We start from the raw sequence: 17130 nt of genomic DNA on the forward strand, positions 1-17130 counted from the left end.
TAATCCATTCTCTAACATAAGAAAGCAGTTACAAAACAACATACTCCCACCCACCCACCCACTAAACAACAGGGGAAAATAAAGAGTTTTTCCATTTTATTTTAAGGCATTTGTACTCATATCTGAGTTTCTTATTGGGCTCGGATCTTCCACCAGGATCACCAGCTTTATCATCTGTCTGCAAAGTGATGCTACGTCTTCCACAGCCGCCGTTTCCTTCCGGAAGTAGTACTTTACACCGGAACTGGCCCATTCTTTGATTGTGTTTCTAGAGCTTTAATGCTACTGACAATCTTCTTCTGTGGCCCAACCACAGTCACACCGACCTTTTTCATGTCACTGTACAAAAGAAGAAAATATCTGGTGAGAATTATGGTCTCCTGGAGATGATATAAGTAGGAAATTTTCAACTGATGGAACTTGCACGATCCTATATTCCAGTGCTTTGGACCTAATTTTCTGATTTTTGCATTGCACAAGTTTTATATTCTGATTAATTCATCTCTGTTCTGTGGAAGAATACAGATGGCCATAAATTCTTTGTAGAGCTTTCTTTATCCCTTCCCGTTAAATCTGGGCCAGCTCTGGAACTGCTTTGACTAACAGATTATGTCAGACACTTTTGGTTTTTGCACTCAAATCTGCACTTGACATTGTTTTAGTTTCTGTACTTAAGAAGCCGTCAGCTTTAACTTTTTATCTCTTGAAACACTCTCTTTGGGACCTTGGAGCTGCCATATAGGAAGTCTGACTACCTTCAGATCACGATTCGGAGAGGCTATACAGGTTTTTTGTTTTTATTTTAAACATGGCACCAAGGCCAGGCATATGAAGGAAGCTATCTTGAACCTTCCATACCAGACCAGCCCATCTGTCAGCTTACTACTATCAACACCAGCACAAGAGCAGAAGGCTCATTCATCTGAGCTTTGCTCAAATTCCTAACCCACGACATTGTGATGGCTAGTAAACTGTTGTTGTTTTAGCTTCTGAGTTTTGGGTCAGTTTGTTATGCAGCCATAGATAATTTGATCAATCTCTTTAAAGTATAAAGTTGATCACTATTCTTTCAAGGAAATAAAAAATGAGAACTATATATCTCTATTTATCAATGATATTAAATTTCAAATGGGTCAAAATCAGAAATGAGTCGTTAAAAGAATGATTATAATTCCAAATGCACTTTGATTTAGGGAAAAATGATTGAGAGAAATATCCACAAATAATTAAATAAATATTCTTGTTTCAAGTAAGTAAGCCATACTTTGTTTCAAGTAAGTAAGCCATACTTTCAAACCATTCAGGTCTTTGTTCAAATGTCACACTCTTATGAGACCTTTCCTGGCCCTCCTTTTTAATGTTGTAACCCCCCCCCCACACATACAGTCATACCTGCACTTCCTATTCCCTCTCTTGTTCCACATTTCTCCAAAGCAATTATCACCATCCTGTATATTGCCTTCCTTTCAGGTTTATTTTCTGCAGTCTTTGGCTTTTCTCACTAGAAGGTGAGCTCCATATGAGCTGGAATTCTTGTCTGTTTTATACTCTGTTTATCAACAGCACCCTGATCAACACTTATTTACTAAAATAATGAATCAATAGTCCAAAATATGTTTACCTAAGAAGTTAACACAGGAGTAAAGTACCATTTGGCAAGGAGGTTCAGGCAAATTGAAAAAGGAAAGACACACACCCCCAGGTTGTTTCTTTATAGCAACCATAAACAAAGAAATGAAAAACTTAGGAGTTCAACTACTTAGAAATGAACTAATGAATTCCTTAAGAAGTGAGTTCCAAGCAATAAAGGCATGCCAAGAATAATAGGTTACATTCTGAGAAGTAATTTACATGTTATTTTAGCATGAACTGCTTAAATAACATGGTCTTCATCAAGACCATGTTTTATCCTTATCACCTGGGCTGGGAATAAAGTTCCTGATGACCTGTATGATCCCTCCTTGTTGCCATTCAAGGAGCTGATAAATTCTCTATGGACAACTTGTATCTTGTCTGGGGTCCTCTCTTATCACATTCTTTAGCTGCCCTTGCTTCACTAGAAAGGCAAATTGGGAAGCATGGTGACAGCAGATCTTCTACTCTCTTAGTATAACTGAGAGCCTTCACTTAGAGTTGTTGTCAGCTGCCACAGAACCAGCCCCAACTCATGGCGGCCCCCTACACAATGGAACAAAACACTACCCAGTCCTGTGCCATCCCCATGATTGGTTACTAACATATACCTTTTATGTTTATCTCTTTCCCTGCTTTTTGAGAATGTGTGTTTCATGGGATTTTGATTCATTATGTTATGGCTCCATCTTTAAAATGAAGACCATTTCCTCACATGCCCCGATTGCTGTAACAAAGTCAGGTTATGAGTCTAGAGGCAGAGAAAAGAACAGATATCAACAGAACCACAGTCTTTTTGTTTTTCTTCTCTTATCTTTCTTCAAATTCTATACCATATTTTTATTAGTACCTGACTTTTTTTTTTTTTTTCCCGTGTCTCCCAAGTCTCTTACGTTATAAGCTTAAAAAACAAGACAATGGAGAAAACAGAAAAAATGCTCCGATACAGTAAGCTAATTTTTGGAACTCTGAGAAATTTGAGTATAAAGAACTCACAGACCAATTTGAGACAACTGTAGAAGGCCATCCCAGCTCTAGAACTCCTGTCCCAACAGAAAGGGCTGAGACCACACCCTCTGTCCGGTCTTTCCCTTATCAGTCCTTTTCAGATATAGCTCCCAAGCATACTTCCCAAGAAATCTGCATGAAACTGACTCAGATTGTCTTTCCAGAAACCCAACATAATTGAAAAGATATATAAATTTTTATTTGATATTTAATACAAAGGAACATATTGAATTTTGGGATAAAGAAAGACATTTTGCCTTCAGTTTATCCCTTAACTTACATTTTCTACCCCACCAATGTCTTCTGCCCACCACCCTACTATGTGCAACATAGTTGTAAATTTACAGCTGTTGCAGTCTTGATAACACTCCCGATGTGCTCATTTTGACTATCTTATTCAGAATAGTGGCAGAAAAAATCAAGACTAAAGCGCAGCACAGTTTTCAGATGTGGCATCTACTCCTTCATAGGCAAAGGAATTTTGAAAATGGCATCAAAGGGTGCATCGAGATGACACAACAGCAATTAATCTGCCTAGTATTCATTTCACACACTGTTGATTTTTTCTTTCAGATTCTTGTCATTCTTGTCCTGGTTCTTTTTCTCTTTCTTTGTCCACCTTAAACTTCCTGGATCCATCTTACGCTATGAAATAATATTTTAAAAATGATGTCAGGTTGACTGAATAAAACTGCATGTTTTGGGGGACTTTATTTGAAAATTAGATGATTTAAGTAGTTCATATGTAAATGAAATCCTTTAAAATAAATTCATTTTTATTTAGTGTGAAGCTCTATTGAGCTTTTTCTGTGGTTGGATAGTCTGGAAAGGAAAGAAAAAAATCAATATTCTCTCTTAAGGCATACTTATAGGAGACTTTCTAGTTTTTTTTTTTTTTTTGATTAAGCAAATCATATTCTGAAATGAGTCTGGATAACACAAAAAGAAAAATGGAGAGTGAAAGTAACCAAATTCAAATAATAAATCTGAGACTGCAAGAAGAAAGGTAAAATGTCAAGCTAAGTATTTCACAGCATGTAAGGTGAAAACGTTGGTTTATTAGATTTACCCAAATAATGAACACTTAAAAAAAAAAATTGCTGTCCAGTCCATTCCAACTCACAGTAACCTTATAGGACAAAGTAGAACTGCCTCATAGGTTTTCCAAACACTTAACCACTGTTCCGCCATGGCCCCAAATTATGAGCATAGTAAATTTTTTTTTTTTATTCTCATTTTGTAATATAAACTAGGAGTATGATGTACATGGAGCCCTAGTGGCACAGTGGTTAACAGCTAGGCTGCTAACCAAAAGGTCAGCAGTTCAAACCCACCAACTGCTCCTTGGAAACCCTGTGCAGCAGCTCTACTCTGTCCTAAAGGGTTGCTATGAGTCGGAACTGACTTGACGGCAATTGGTTTTGATGGCTATGATGTACACAGCGCTGCAAGGATTCCTTCCAAGGAGCATTAGGTCAATAAACGTTGATTCTATATGTTCCTGAAATTAAGAGAAAGGACAGAAGAAGCAATAACCATCAGGGAGGGTGAAATACAGAGACACTGGGATCATTTTTTTTCTGCAAAGGACAAACCTGAAAGACCCAAGTCTCTCAGGAAAAGTCAACTTTCATCTTGAAGGATATTCACAGATTGTTTAAATAGTAATCATAATTAAGTGAAAATATTTTAACCAACCTCAAAGAACCTAACATCCAACACTGGTTTGTTGAGTCAAATACATCATTAACTTGGAAGTATAACAAATGCTGTCACTGCACCTTTTTTTTTTTTTAGCAAATAATATTCTTACTGTATTCACAAGGTTGTACCGGCTATATTTAAATTGTGAACTAGCAGTTAATCTTATTAACTGTGTTCTGCCTCATCCACTTCAATATAGTGTTTCATTATCTGAAAGCCCTGAGTGTTGATATTTTATTGAGAATAAACATTTGTATAAGTTTGACTTTGTAAATCTGACAATGGTGTGGAAATCGTCAACGTAATGTTTGTTCTTTTACTGTGCTTTTGTGTTTTAAAGCAGGTGCCTTGTATTTCATAGCCCCAACAGTTTATATACTAAAATAATAATTTATAAAAATACTTAAATACCTCACTATATCCTGGGATTGTGTCTGATCAAAATAACTATCACGGAATCTCAAAACAAATTGCCTACTGGGTCAGAAATCCACTCGATAAACACTGTATTCTACTTCGAGCAGGAATGTCGTCCGCACATGTTAAATAGACTGGGGTGAATTTATTTGTTAAGAACAAGTTCTTCTCTCCAGTAGTAATAAACCTTTCCTGTAGGTTCTTTTGCAGTTTTATGTGATTCTTATTGTACTGTTATACCATAAACTATCAACTTATTTATTCGTTGGGCATTTCTAACTCTATTAATTATGCTGCACTCTCCTTTTTGACGTCTAGTCTGTTCCTCTCCATGGTGGCTTTGTGTAAATGATTGACAGGGTGGCAATGATATCCAAAACAGCATTTAAGTATTCAAATGTTAGTTTGGAGGGGACAGGACAAAAGAATTTGAGGGGACTGAACAGTTTATTTAATGTAACAAAGATCAACGATAGACTCTGACAGAAAGATGGGCAGTTTCCAAACAGACCGCGCAAGTTACAATATTTTAGACAACTTTTTTAATGTGTCATCCCAGCACAAATCCTTCTTGTCTGGGAAAGTCCATAGTGCTACCCTCAGGAAAACTAAAAACCAAGCGCATTGCTGGAGAGTCCATTCCAACTTCTAGTGGCCCTATAGGCCAGAGAACTGCCTCATAGAGTTTCCAAGGAGTGCCTGGTGGGTTCAAACTGCCAACCTTTTTAGTTAACAGCTGTAGCATTTAACCACTATGCCACCAGGGTTTCTACCCTCAGGAAAGGGACCCTCAAGTCAATTTCATACTTTTACCCTGATTCTTTCAGCCAGTAATGACTAAAAAAAATAAAAAATAACCATTGCCCTTGAGTCGATTCCAACTCATAGCGACCTTATAGGTCAGAGTAGAACTACCCCATATTCCATACGGTTTCCAAGGAGCAGCTGGTGGATTCAAACCGTGGACCTTTTGCTTATCAGGTGGTGCCAATCTATGAACGAGGCTAAGCCCATCAGAATCTTTCCCCTGGATATTTAGAATTAAGAGAGTTAGACTCCAGTCAGTAGAGTGGTACTATGAGGCCATCTAACGAAAAGTTAAGAAAGCCATTTTTAGCTATGTGCCTGAGAATGCAGAAAAAGTCACTGCACAGGAAAAGCAAAAGTGATGTAGTCATATCAAAAATGAAGTAAAACTGGCTTTCAAACACAGAGAGATAAAGAGTATGGCTTCTAGCTCATCATTTTCCAGTTCCCAACTGTAGTTCCTTATGAATAAAGTCTATGCCAGAGAGTAATTATCATTATTCTATGTCTGGTTATGTTTTAAACTAATGTCTTGGGTCTGTGGTTATAGGTATGGGTGTATATCTACTGGCCTATCTGAAGAAGGACATATATATTAACGAGTGAAGAAGATACATCGAGATACAACAATCCAGAAGGTGTGGTTCACAAAGAAACCTGGGCCCAGTGAAATGGTGAGAGGAGACAAATAAGTACCTCAGAGGTCCAGTTAAAAATTTTATAACACATTAATCCGAACTATGTACTTTTGCTAGAAAGTTTAGGATCATTCATTCTCAATAAAAACTTTTCTTACTCTGTGGAAATCTTGGCTATGGTGTCACAAGAACTGTACTCCACGCCCGTGAAGATGTCCTTGCACTGCGCTGTCCGGATACCATTAAGCCAGTCACCTGTAGTGCGGAAGGTAGTGATGTCGACATTGCTTTGGTCCAGAAGAAGGTTTGATGGCCTGCAAGAAAGGAAAACACCAAAGGGAGGAGGTCAGAAATCAGCAGAGTTGCTGCATGTCAAAATTTGACACCAACATCAGCAGGAACTTCCAGACTTCATGTGGTGTTCCTGTTTATTTGCGGAATTTATCTGCCATGAAGGCTTCATCTGTTCAAGCTGGCAGCTTGAAGGAATGCTGTGTAATCGTCTTCTCTAAGTGCTCCCTTCTCCAGTCGCGGCTGCTTTTTAAATCATTGAAACTTTACCAGTGAAAGACATAAATATGTTCATACATACTTTATTGTAATTTAATTTGTTAAACCATTACCAAAATGGTGGTAATTCAGAATATACTTATAGAAGACAAGACACTGAATACTTTGCATTATGCTTAAGCGATGGAATCATTTTCCAAAATTAAATCCTGCCAACTGGATGTTCATTGTAGATATCGGACAGGTTACTGTCTGAAGGGTGATTTGAACATCTAGGCTATCCTTACAGCAGGATATGATGTAGGCACAGATATAAGTAATGTCAAAAGTATTACAAATAAAAATTACAAGAGGAATCGAAACATGTAGATGAGCAACAATAAATGAAATTTTTGCATGGCTGACAACATCAAATGGAGTTTATGACATAGATAGATGATAGATAGAAAGATAGATAGATGATAGATAGGTAGGTAGATAGATAGGTAGGTAGGTAGGAAGGTAGCTAGAGGTGTAGATACTGATAAATGTTGCACAATTCAGCCAGCATTAAAAAAGGGACTTCTAGGATTGTTTTAAAACCTACTGGTCTGATCATAGATCTCAGACTACCAACAGGATCTACTGATTCAAAAGAACAGATGGAATGTGTAAGATAAGCTGAGGAGACTACTTTTGAGTCTGTGAAGGGCCAAAAGAAGCAGGCTTTGGAATGTTTTTCGGCTCTTAATGACCTTTTTATTTGTTGTTTGACTCATACGACTGGAACCAGTCACTAGGTAGATCATTGATTGTTCTCTCTTTTTATCTCTTTTCTTTTAAGAAAGAGAGCTTGAGTATAAAGTACTTATGAAGGGTCTTGTTTTCAGATGAATAATAATAACAATAGTAATAATGATTACATTGAATATTCATGAGGCTAAGTATATTTCATAGATATGAAGGACCTTAATCCTCAAACCCAAGAGTCCCTGGGTGGCACAAAAGGTTGGCACTTCTCACTCATCCAGAAGTGCCTTGGCAGAAAGGCTTGGCAATTTGCTTCTGAAGATTCATGACCCTGAAAACCGTCTGATGTGCCATTTTACTTTTCACGCATGGGGTAGCCATTAGTCGGAACAGACTCAAGAGAAACTGTTTTTCTTTGGTTAATCCTCACACCATTAGTTAAGCACTGATACTAAATACCTCCCCTTTAATAGATGTCAAAGTTAAAATTAAGAGCTTAAATTACAATTTAACTTCCCTCAGGCAAAAGAGGCAGAATCGGAATCAGCGAAACCAAAACCCAAACGCACTGCCGTGAAGTCATTTCCAACTCATGTGACCCCATGTGTTACAGGGTAGAACTGCTCCATAGAGTTTTCTTGACTGTAATCTTTGTGGAAGCAGATCACCAGGCCTTTCTTCCATGGTGCTGCTGAGTGGGTTCAAGTCATCAATTTTTAGGTTAGTAGTCAAGCATAAACCTTTTGCGTGACCTAGAGATTAGGGCAAACATTATTTTGTACCAAAGCCTACATTCTTGACTACGATGCTATTTAGGTGAAACTTTATTCATACTGCATTTTTCCTGTATTCTCTGAAGCTATTTGTGGCCTACGATGTGGCCTTTTTGATTTTTATATTTTGTGAACTATAATTGTTGAGTGCACAGATACTAGAACCGTAAGGCCTGGGTTCAATCCTGGCTCTACTGCATATGAGCTGTGTGACCCTGAGTGATATACTTGCCTGGTCTGCTTTCTCATTTTTAAAATGAGGATAGTAATAATAACACAGATTTCATGAAGATTAAATGAGCATATGTATGTATCACTTAGAAGGGTGCCAATGCATAGTAAGGACTAACAGTTAGCAATTCATTATTCTTACATAAGGTAATGTGCATTGGGCAAATCTGTTGCAAAAGACTTCTTTAAAGTGTTAAAAAGCAAAGATGTCACTTTGAGAACTAAGGTCTGCATGACCCAAGCCATGGTATTTTCAATCACCTCATATTCATGGGAAAGCAGGACAATAAATAAAGGAAGAACCAAGAATTGATGCTTTTGAATTATGGTGCTGATGAAGAATATTGAATATACCGCAGACTGCCAGAAGAATGAACAGGTCTGTCTTGGAAGAAGTACAGCCAGAATGCTCCTTAGAAGTGAGGATGGTGAGAGTTCATCTCGAGTACCTTGGACATGTTGTCAGAAGGGACCAGTCCTTGCAGAAGGACACAATGCTTGGTAAAGTAGAAGGTCGACAAAAAAGAGGAAGATCCTCAACGAGATGGATTGGCACAGTGGCTGCAATGATGGGTTCCAGCATGGAAACAACTGTGAGGATGGCACAGGACTGGGCAGTGTTTTTTCTGTCATACATAGGGTTGCTATGAGCTGAACCAACTCAATGGCACCTAACAATGACACTTTTTTTTTTTTATGATTGGGAAGAGACTTTTGTATTTTTACTATTTTTGAGTTATCATTCAGAATGTTTCATGTTTTGTAATATTGTTGTTGGATTTAATCTGCACCAACTTCCTGAACCTTTTCAAAATTATCATTTTGAAAATCCACACCATTAGGTATTTTTAAAACTAGAACTTTATGTTTCCTTATATGCTTAAAATGAATGATTTGCCTACATGAAGTCCATAATTTCAAGTACTTAAATGCAAGATTTAGAATTGTCAGAAGACACCGAAACAAATGAAATGGATATAGAAATACATTTGTTCTTATTTTAGAAACCAGCTAGACTACTAGGTTCTAATACCAATAATATTACTAGAAAAAGCACGAAATGATAGCAAAATGAACCATCCAGACCATTAAACTGTATACGTAGTGTTTTTTTGTATGAATAGTAGTCATTGATTATCTTCTAGGATATGTGGTAAAAGCTCATGTTTTAAATGAAGAAGTCATAAATTGGCTTATTCTGTCTCTTCAATTTAAAGAGATTTTTGTTTGGGGTTGCTGGTACTATCGGTGAAGCCTCTCCAATTCACTGCCTGATACATGAGAGCCATGCTTAAATGTGAGCTTGAAGTTGGTTAAGTCCTGGAAATTTTATATTGTGCCCAAGAACTGTATGCTGCTGTTAGCAGCATATAAGTAGAACATAAATTGACTATTTTTCCTGGCTTTTTTTTTTGTGTGTGTAATATGTTAAATTTATTTTATGAAAAGGATCAAAATTTAATGCAATTTTAATGCTCAGCTTAAGAAAAAAATGGCAACATATTTTTTTTCTGCCTCCACTTTCATCCTCTGTGAAAGATATGGAAGCCCTGGTGCCGTAGTGGTTGAGAGCTACGGCTGCTAACCAAAAGGTTGGCAGTTCAAACCCACCAGGCACTCCTTGTAAACTCTATGCAGCAGTTCTACTCTGTCCTATAGGGTCGCTATGAGTCGGAATCGACTCGACAGCAACGGGTACGGGTGAAAGATATAGAACAATAGTGAATTCCCTCCTTGCCATGATCATTTGTGAAGTGAGGGACCATTGTACGTGGAGGAATTTTTCAAACCTCTTTTCACTACGCTCAACTATTTCAATCCTCTCTACCAAAAATGTTTGAATTCCAAATTAAAATTACGGAGTTTTATAAGGTATATGTATATTATACAGTTTAGTTTTAACTAACCTTTAGTGGTTATCTTAAAATTAAAGGAAGAATGAGAGAGAAAGGAAGCCAGATATTAATTTACAAAGCATTAATTTTCTTTTCTTTAGACTATTTAGAAAACTTTAAAATATACGTTTAACATTTTATAAATCAGATACCTTTGAGAATACCAATATTTTTATGTAATTCTTTTATAATTACTCATTCAGAAAATAAAAATTTTATTTCATAATTAAAAATTTCTTAATTTTGTCTTTTGCCCAAAATTTTGAGGAATTGAGGATACAGATAAACAATTCAGGTTCCCAAATTTATACAATATCCCTGAATTGTTTTAGCGTGGCTATCCTGGGTGAAGTAGCTTTTGTCACTAGATACGACATTGGACCAGTTGGGTAAGTCATTGAACCAGTAAACAAAATCAACAGAAAAAGGATAAATCATGTGTGTGAAAATTTTATGAGAAAAATAAAGTAAGACCAAGAGGAGGGAGTGGTATGATACTCAGTTTTCTAAAGGCGCACACAGAGATACACACCCTCACACACTACAGCTTGGCTGTCTACGGTAGCTGTAGCCTATCACCTAATGTCGACTCTTTGTCCCATGAATAGCAATACTTTTTTATTTATGGGTTTGCGAGTACGAAGAATCAAACCCCAGGACATTTCTTCAGAATATTTATGAAGTGCGCCTAATAGAAAAATGCTGATTTTTTTCCTTCTCAAACTATAATGGCTTGTATTTTTAAACTCAACACTAAAGCGGTATTCAACAAGAATTTGGAGAAAATTAGTATAAACAAGTTGAAATAGAACAGGACGTGTGGATTAAGGATTAGAGTGACCCCAACTGAGTTTTTATGTTTATTACTTGGATCAAAGTACAACCAACACAAAAAAAAATGACCTAATTTTAATGTCAGTGACCTCAGAATAACTAGCCCTGCAAAGTATCATTTTTCCACTTCCAGGATTTCTCTGGGGATTTCAAATAAAAATTGGTTCCTTTCCTCCTCCGAGAGGACATCTGGAGAGTTTATCAATGGATAGGAATTTGTCTCTCACTGTGAAGAGCCTGTGATGTCTCTTCATGCGCACCAAGGGAATCTGGGCTTTTTGAGCAGATGCAGGCATTGGCGTTTTTTTAGACCCAGCCCCTGACATGGGGTCTGAAAGGGAAATTTATAGGCTGGGTGATGTGCACCGTGAGCTCACACTTTTACTAGACAAATTAGATAGGTTTCAATCCATGCGGCTGTAAACGATGTCCTGCAGAGTTCCACCTGATCTTTTACAGCTTTTCATAAATCAGTACCTACTGGCCACAGACCACAGTCATTAAAAAGAAATTATGGAAATTATATGTTTGCTCAGGGGAAGCAAAAAATAACTTTCCTCCCTTTCTCTCTACCTCCTTGTATTTAGGTTTGTGAAATGTTCTTTTGCGTGGCTTCATACTATTGCTTTAGAGAGGTGCACATATATTTTCTTCCCATCGACCCCTATTATACCTGTAAATGGGATCCATACAAATGAGCACTGAGTAAACCAAAACCAAACCTATTGCCATCATGTGCAGTCCTACTCTTAGCGACCCTATAGGGGAACAAATGCCAGTAAACAACTGTAGGTTCCAAGGATATCTTCTGAGAATGGCTGTATTTCAATATTAGAATTCAGAATCACTAGGAGTGAATGTTAAGTTATCCTTTCGAGATTTTGTTTTCCTTAACAAATGGCTTTATATTTCACGTATCAAAAATTGTGCTTCACATACATTTCTTGAATGAATAAGTAGTTGCCTATAGAGTTCACAAGTAGATGTCAATAACAGTGAAATTTTATATGCTTTTTATATACATTTTCTTATAATTTCATACACATTTTTCTTATAAAATTTTATATGCTACAGTGATAGAAATATCCTATTTTTATCTGTTGTGAAAAGTTTCAGGGAATATATTAAATTTAGTGTATTTACATAAGAAAAATAATAACACTGCTGAAATAAAAATTCTTTTAAAGAGTAATGCCTTAAAGGTAATCTATTAATAATACCTATCCTCTGTTATTATCTAAGAATACAATTTTTGTGTCTTGTAAGCTTATTTTTAATTACTTTTATTTCTAGTGATGTCTTCTCACTATATTTCAGGGGGAAAATCTTTGATTTGTTAAATATTTTTAATATGGATTAATAATGTTCTGAATCTTTTTCTCTCTAACATTAAGAATACAGATAGAATTAAATTAATTTAATTTGTCATCAGTAACTAAAAATCATTTGACTATAGATAGTTCCCAACAGGACACTAGTACATAAATGACTCATTAAGTAGAAAAAGTCATTGTGTTTATTGTAATTATCTTTAGAGCTTAAGGATCTAGATCTTCGCAGTTATAGATATTACATCTGGTTTAACTCCTCCCAGTGCTAAAGTTTGCTCCTTTGATTTTTCAGATTAAGGAAAAAAAAATAATCACCTGGGTATTTGGCATATTTGATTCCCTCTAAAATGTCTGTATCATATTTGTTCGGTGAGGAAAATCACCTTGTCAAATTCAGATTATGAGGTCAAAGTCATTTTGAGAAATAATGGCAGATAGTTTTATGGTCAGTAGATTTATCTTGAAGGACATAGTTCAAAAGTGAAGTTATTATCAAAAAGAATTACACTGTGTACATTTAGGAATCATTTTTTTTTTTTAATTAAGGCTAGTTTAGTGCTGTTAACAGGGAAAAATAAGAGTATTACTTATTTTTGTTACTATTTATTCTGCACATTAATAAAAACAAATCTCAAAATTAGCAATTGATTCAATAAAACAATATATTTTAAAATCATTTCAATTAAATTAAGTACAACTGAGTCTGAAGAATCTCATCCCAAGTGTATTGAATAGATCTTTTAATACATTATGTCAAGAATTTCGATGCCATCAATTTATAGTAGTATTGAAGAATCTGATGACCTGGATGGTGAAATTCTACAATTTACAGAACAAGTCATTTTTCTATATCATATTATATAAATATACAAAAATTAAAAGAATTGCTCCATAGGGTTTCCAAGGAGCACCTGGTGGATTCGAATCGCTGACCTTTCAGTTAGCAGCTGAGCTTTTAATCACCACACCACCAGGGCTTCTTATTTAAATCCAGATAGCATTATATTTGGATTTAAAGAAGAATCCAGATAACATTATATTGGAAACTCCAGTGGCTTAGTTGTTAAGAGTTCGACTGTTAACCAAAAGGTCAGTAGTTCAAAGCCACCAGGTGCTCCTTGGAAACCCTGTGGGGCAGTTTGACCCTGTCCTATAGGGTCATTATGAATTGGAATTGACTTGGCGGTAATGGGTTTTTTGTTTTTTTTTTTTTGGTTTAGTACTTATTATAAAACTCATCTTTGAAAAATAATTTAATAAATAAACTTTATTTATTTCCTTTATTTGTATAAAAAAGCATGTATGGTGAAGTATATGAAGTATATGAAGCTATACTGGGTTATGGTGAAGTAATAATCATCGTAAGATTATTTTCTATTTATTTTTAGAGCAATTTTTGCTATCAGGAACCTCTTTAAGAAAGATTTTTCCAATTCTTAAAAAAAGAGGGGGTGCTTTATTTTTACCCTTCTACCCACATGCACTGTGATTATGTTCTTTTCTAAACTTCTCAAGCATACTATTTTCTCATTGCCGCTTCCTTTTCACCATCTGCTTACAGCTAACCTCTTAAAATTCCAAAGCTCATCTATTATTCTAAAAGAATCAAAACAGTTCTCTAAAAAGAGTTCAATGTCCTTCTCATTGCTTAACTGAAAGCAATTTTTTCTCAGTTTTCTTTTTCTCATCCTTCTGCAACTTTTGATAATATGGTTGATTCTATCCATTTTTTGAAAACTACCTGACCTGTGGTTTTCTGCATGTTCCAAGTCTTGTTCTACCTCTGATTGTTCCTTGTTTCCACCTATGGTTTCATGTAATTCTTCTGCTCTGTAATTGGTACTACTCACCAAGACTTGGAATAGAAACAGTCTTCTTTCTCTCTAGGTGTGAGCATGTGAAGTGGGTTAACATATTGGGATAGTAACTTATGATTTATATTTTTTCCTTCCAGGATTGCTATCCACTGGAAATTACCTGTCAGAACTGATTGGCTCCACAGTCCTTAACAAAGAGCCTGATATATCCATGCTCTATCACCATGTCTTATTACATATGGCAGATGCATTCACTCATTCCCATTAGTTTCTTGACTCTTGTAGACATTTGAATTAGTGGCTTACAGACTGAGTGAATCAGGCACTAAGAGGCTTCAAAAATATCTCTGGACCCTCAGCTGAAGGTAGCACCAAAACAGCAAACAGAACCTGAAAATCAGTCTTGCAGATTGGGATGAGGGTTGTCTCATTGGCAGACTGTATGAACCCACATTCTGCACAATTCATAATTAAAGTCTCTTGATAATCCAGTGGGATATGAAGATTTCAATCAGAAATTAAATAATTATAGAAAAATAAAGGCTATACTTACTGAGAACACTGGCATTACTAGATTGAGATCTGTATCTGCTAAAGATGTTTCTGACTGTAGCTTCTCTTATTAGCTTTACACACAGAATGTTCTAAATTGCATGTGTAGCTTTAATCTCTCCCTGAACGTTGAGATGTGAACTTCTGCCTTCTTGTTGGACTCACTCCCATTGTGTCCATATGCTCATCTGTCTCACAGACCTGTTCTTCCCAATGCTATCCCTACTACTGTCAATGAGAGCACTGTTCTCACTGCCCTCTGGGTTCAAAATCTGGAAGTACTCTGTATTTTTCCTCCATCGCTCTGCATATCTCATTAGTCACCATGTTCTGTAATATGCTCGTCAGGCTAATGGAGTTGACATTTAAATTGAATTGCAGAGAATTCCTCAACCAATACATGATGTGTAAGCTGCTTCCTAAAGGAGGACGGGACATTATGCAGTGATGGGTGCCAATGAAAATCCAAGACAAGGGGGCAGCATGTGTTACTCTCTTAAATGCTTTGGCTTCTGAAGAAATCGGAAGTTGGTCACTATGGTTACAGTACTGTTGAAGTGAGAGTGGCACAGGTTGAAAGGTTGAAATCACCCCTCCTTATGATTTCACCCCTCCTTTTTTTTTTTTTCTACAAAATAGGAGCCCTGGTGACACAAGCATTAAGAGCTCAGGCTGTTAACCAAAATGTTGGTAGTTCAAATCCACCAGGTGCTATAGGGTAGCTCTACTCTGTCCTGTAAGGTCACTGTGAGTCAGAATCTACTTGATGATAACAGGTTTGGTTTGGTTTCTACAAAATAAGCATGTAAATCAAATCATGTCCCTTCTCAGCTGATTTTAAATCCATTAATGTATTCCTTGCGTATTTAAGAAAAAAATTTTTCTAAAATCTTTACCATGGTCTTAGGTGCTCTGGCTTCTCTTTTCCTCTCTAGACTCAAAACACACTCTTCTTTTCCTGTTTACCCTTCTGCTGCTTCCTACAACCCTCCAAACTCTCATCTCAGGCAGTTGCAGTTCCTTTTTCCTATGCCAAGAGTGCTTTTTTCTGGGGTTTGTTAAACAGCTGGATCTTTTCCTTCCTTCAAATCACAACTCAATGCCACCTCCACAGAGAGCTCTTTCTCAACCATATTTTTATTGTCTATCATGGTCATCTTTTTTTTTTCTTCTCCATAATCTGTACTTGTCTATTGTTTACTGTACCTTCCCTGAATGGTGCAAATGGTTAACTTATTCAGCTGCTAACTGAAAGGTTGGAGGTTTGAGTCTACCCAGAGGTGCCTGGGAAGAAAGGACTGATGACCTACTTCTGAAAAATCAACGATTGAAAACCTTACGCAGCATAGTTCTACTCTGCCACACATGGGACCACCTGAGTCAGAATTAATTTGATAAGAACTCATTTTTTTTTTTTTAATAATGTAAGCTCCAGGATGTCAGGAACTATATTTATCTTCACTTTTCTCCAGAGTCTAACACAGTGCCCAGCATAGTGTAGGTTGGCATAAAATAAAGAGTTGAATAAATAAATAAATACTTGAAAGAAAAAATGACATTGGAGAGTCAGGGCTTTTTCAACCATCAAAAGGAGTCTAGATTTCTTTCCCTAAGTATAATGGGAATCCAAAAATCATCTTAAATGGGGGACAGGAACTACACGATATATGTTTTGACAGGAAAATTCTGAAGGTCATGTGAAAAAAATTCCTGGATTGGGGCAAGAATGGAAGCAGGCTGAAAGGTAGTAATCTATTACACTGGCCCAGGTCAGAAGAGGAAACAGTCATAGATGAGGGCTACAGTGGAAATGGACAGAGATGGGTCACGTGGATCCAGTGATCAACTGGATCAAAGTGTAGAGGGCATGAAAGAGGTGTCAAGACTTGCTCCAATCTTGATTGGGCTAATGAGTAGGTGTTGATTTCTTTAATTAAGATGGGAAGAGAATGGATGGATCAACCCAATGGAAAAAAATAAAGAGACAAATCTTGACCTACTAAGCTTGAGTTATCTGTGAGATCATTATTTTGAGAAGCTTGGCTGTGAAGAGTGTTAGCATGTTAGCAAATTTGGAAAGTAGGTGGCAGAGATGTGGGTCCAGCAAAGGTGTTATGGACAAGCAGTGTCTCCTAACTTCTCCTCATGGCTTGATGAGAAATCACCTGGAGTTCTCATCAAACACCCAAATTCCCTTTCCCTTTCCTAGAGATTCTGAATCAGTTGATTGGGTTAGATCTAGATATCTGTAC

The 17130-nt window shown here is 36.6% G+C and overlaps 1 protein-coding gene across 1 annotated transcript in view; it reads right to left on the bottom strand.

Moving 5' to 3' along the window:
- Positions 1–233: 233 nt before the first annotated feature.
- Positions 234–17130, bottom strand: part of EPHA3 (EPH receptor A3) — a 281745-nt gene continuing 264848 nt past the window's right edge. Inside the window, exons 14-15 of the mRNA XM_003410338.3 lie at positions 6365–6520; positions 234–339 (exon numbers count right to left, since the gene is read on the bottom strand). Of these exons, the coding sequence (XP_003410386.2) occupies positions 234–339; positions 6365–6520 (262 nt within the window). The remainder of the gene's footprint in view (positions 340–6364; positions 6521–17130) is intronic.

Source organism: Loxodonta africana, chromosome 20, assembly GCF_030014295.1.
Source record: "Loxodonta africana isolate mLoxAfr1 chromosome 20, mLoxAfr1.hap2, whole genome shotgun sequence".
NCBI classification, from domain to species: domain Eukaryota; kingdom Metazoa; phylum Chordata; class Mammalia; order Proboscidea; family Elephantidae; genus Loxodonta; species Loxodonta africana.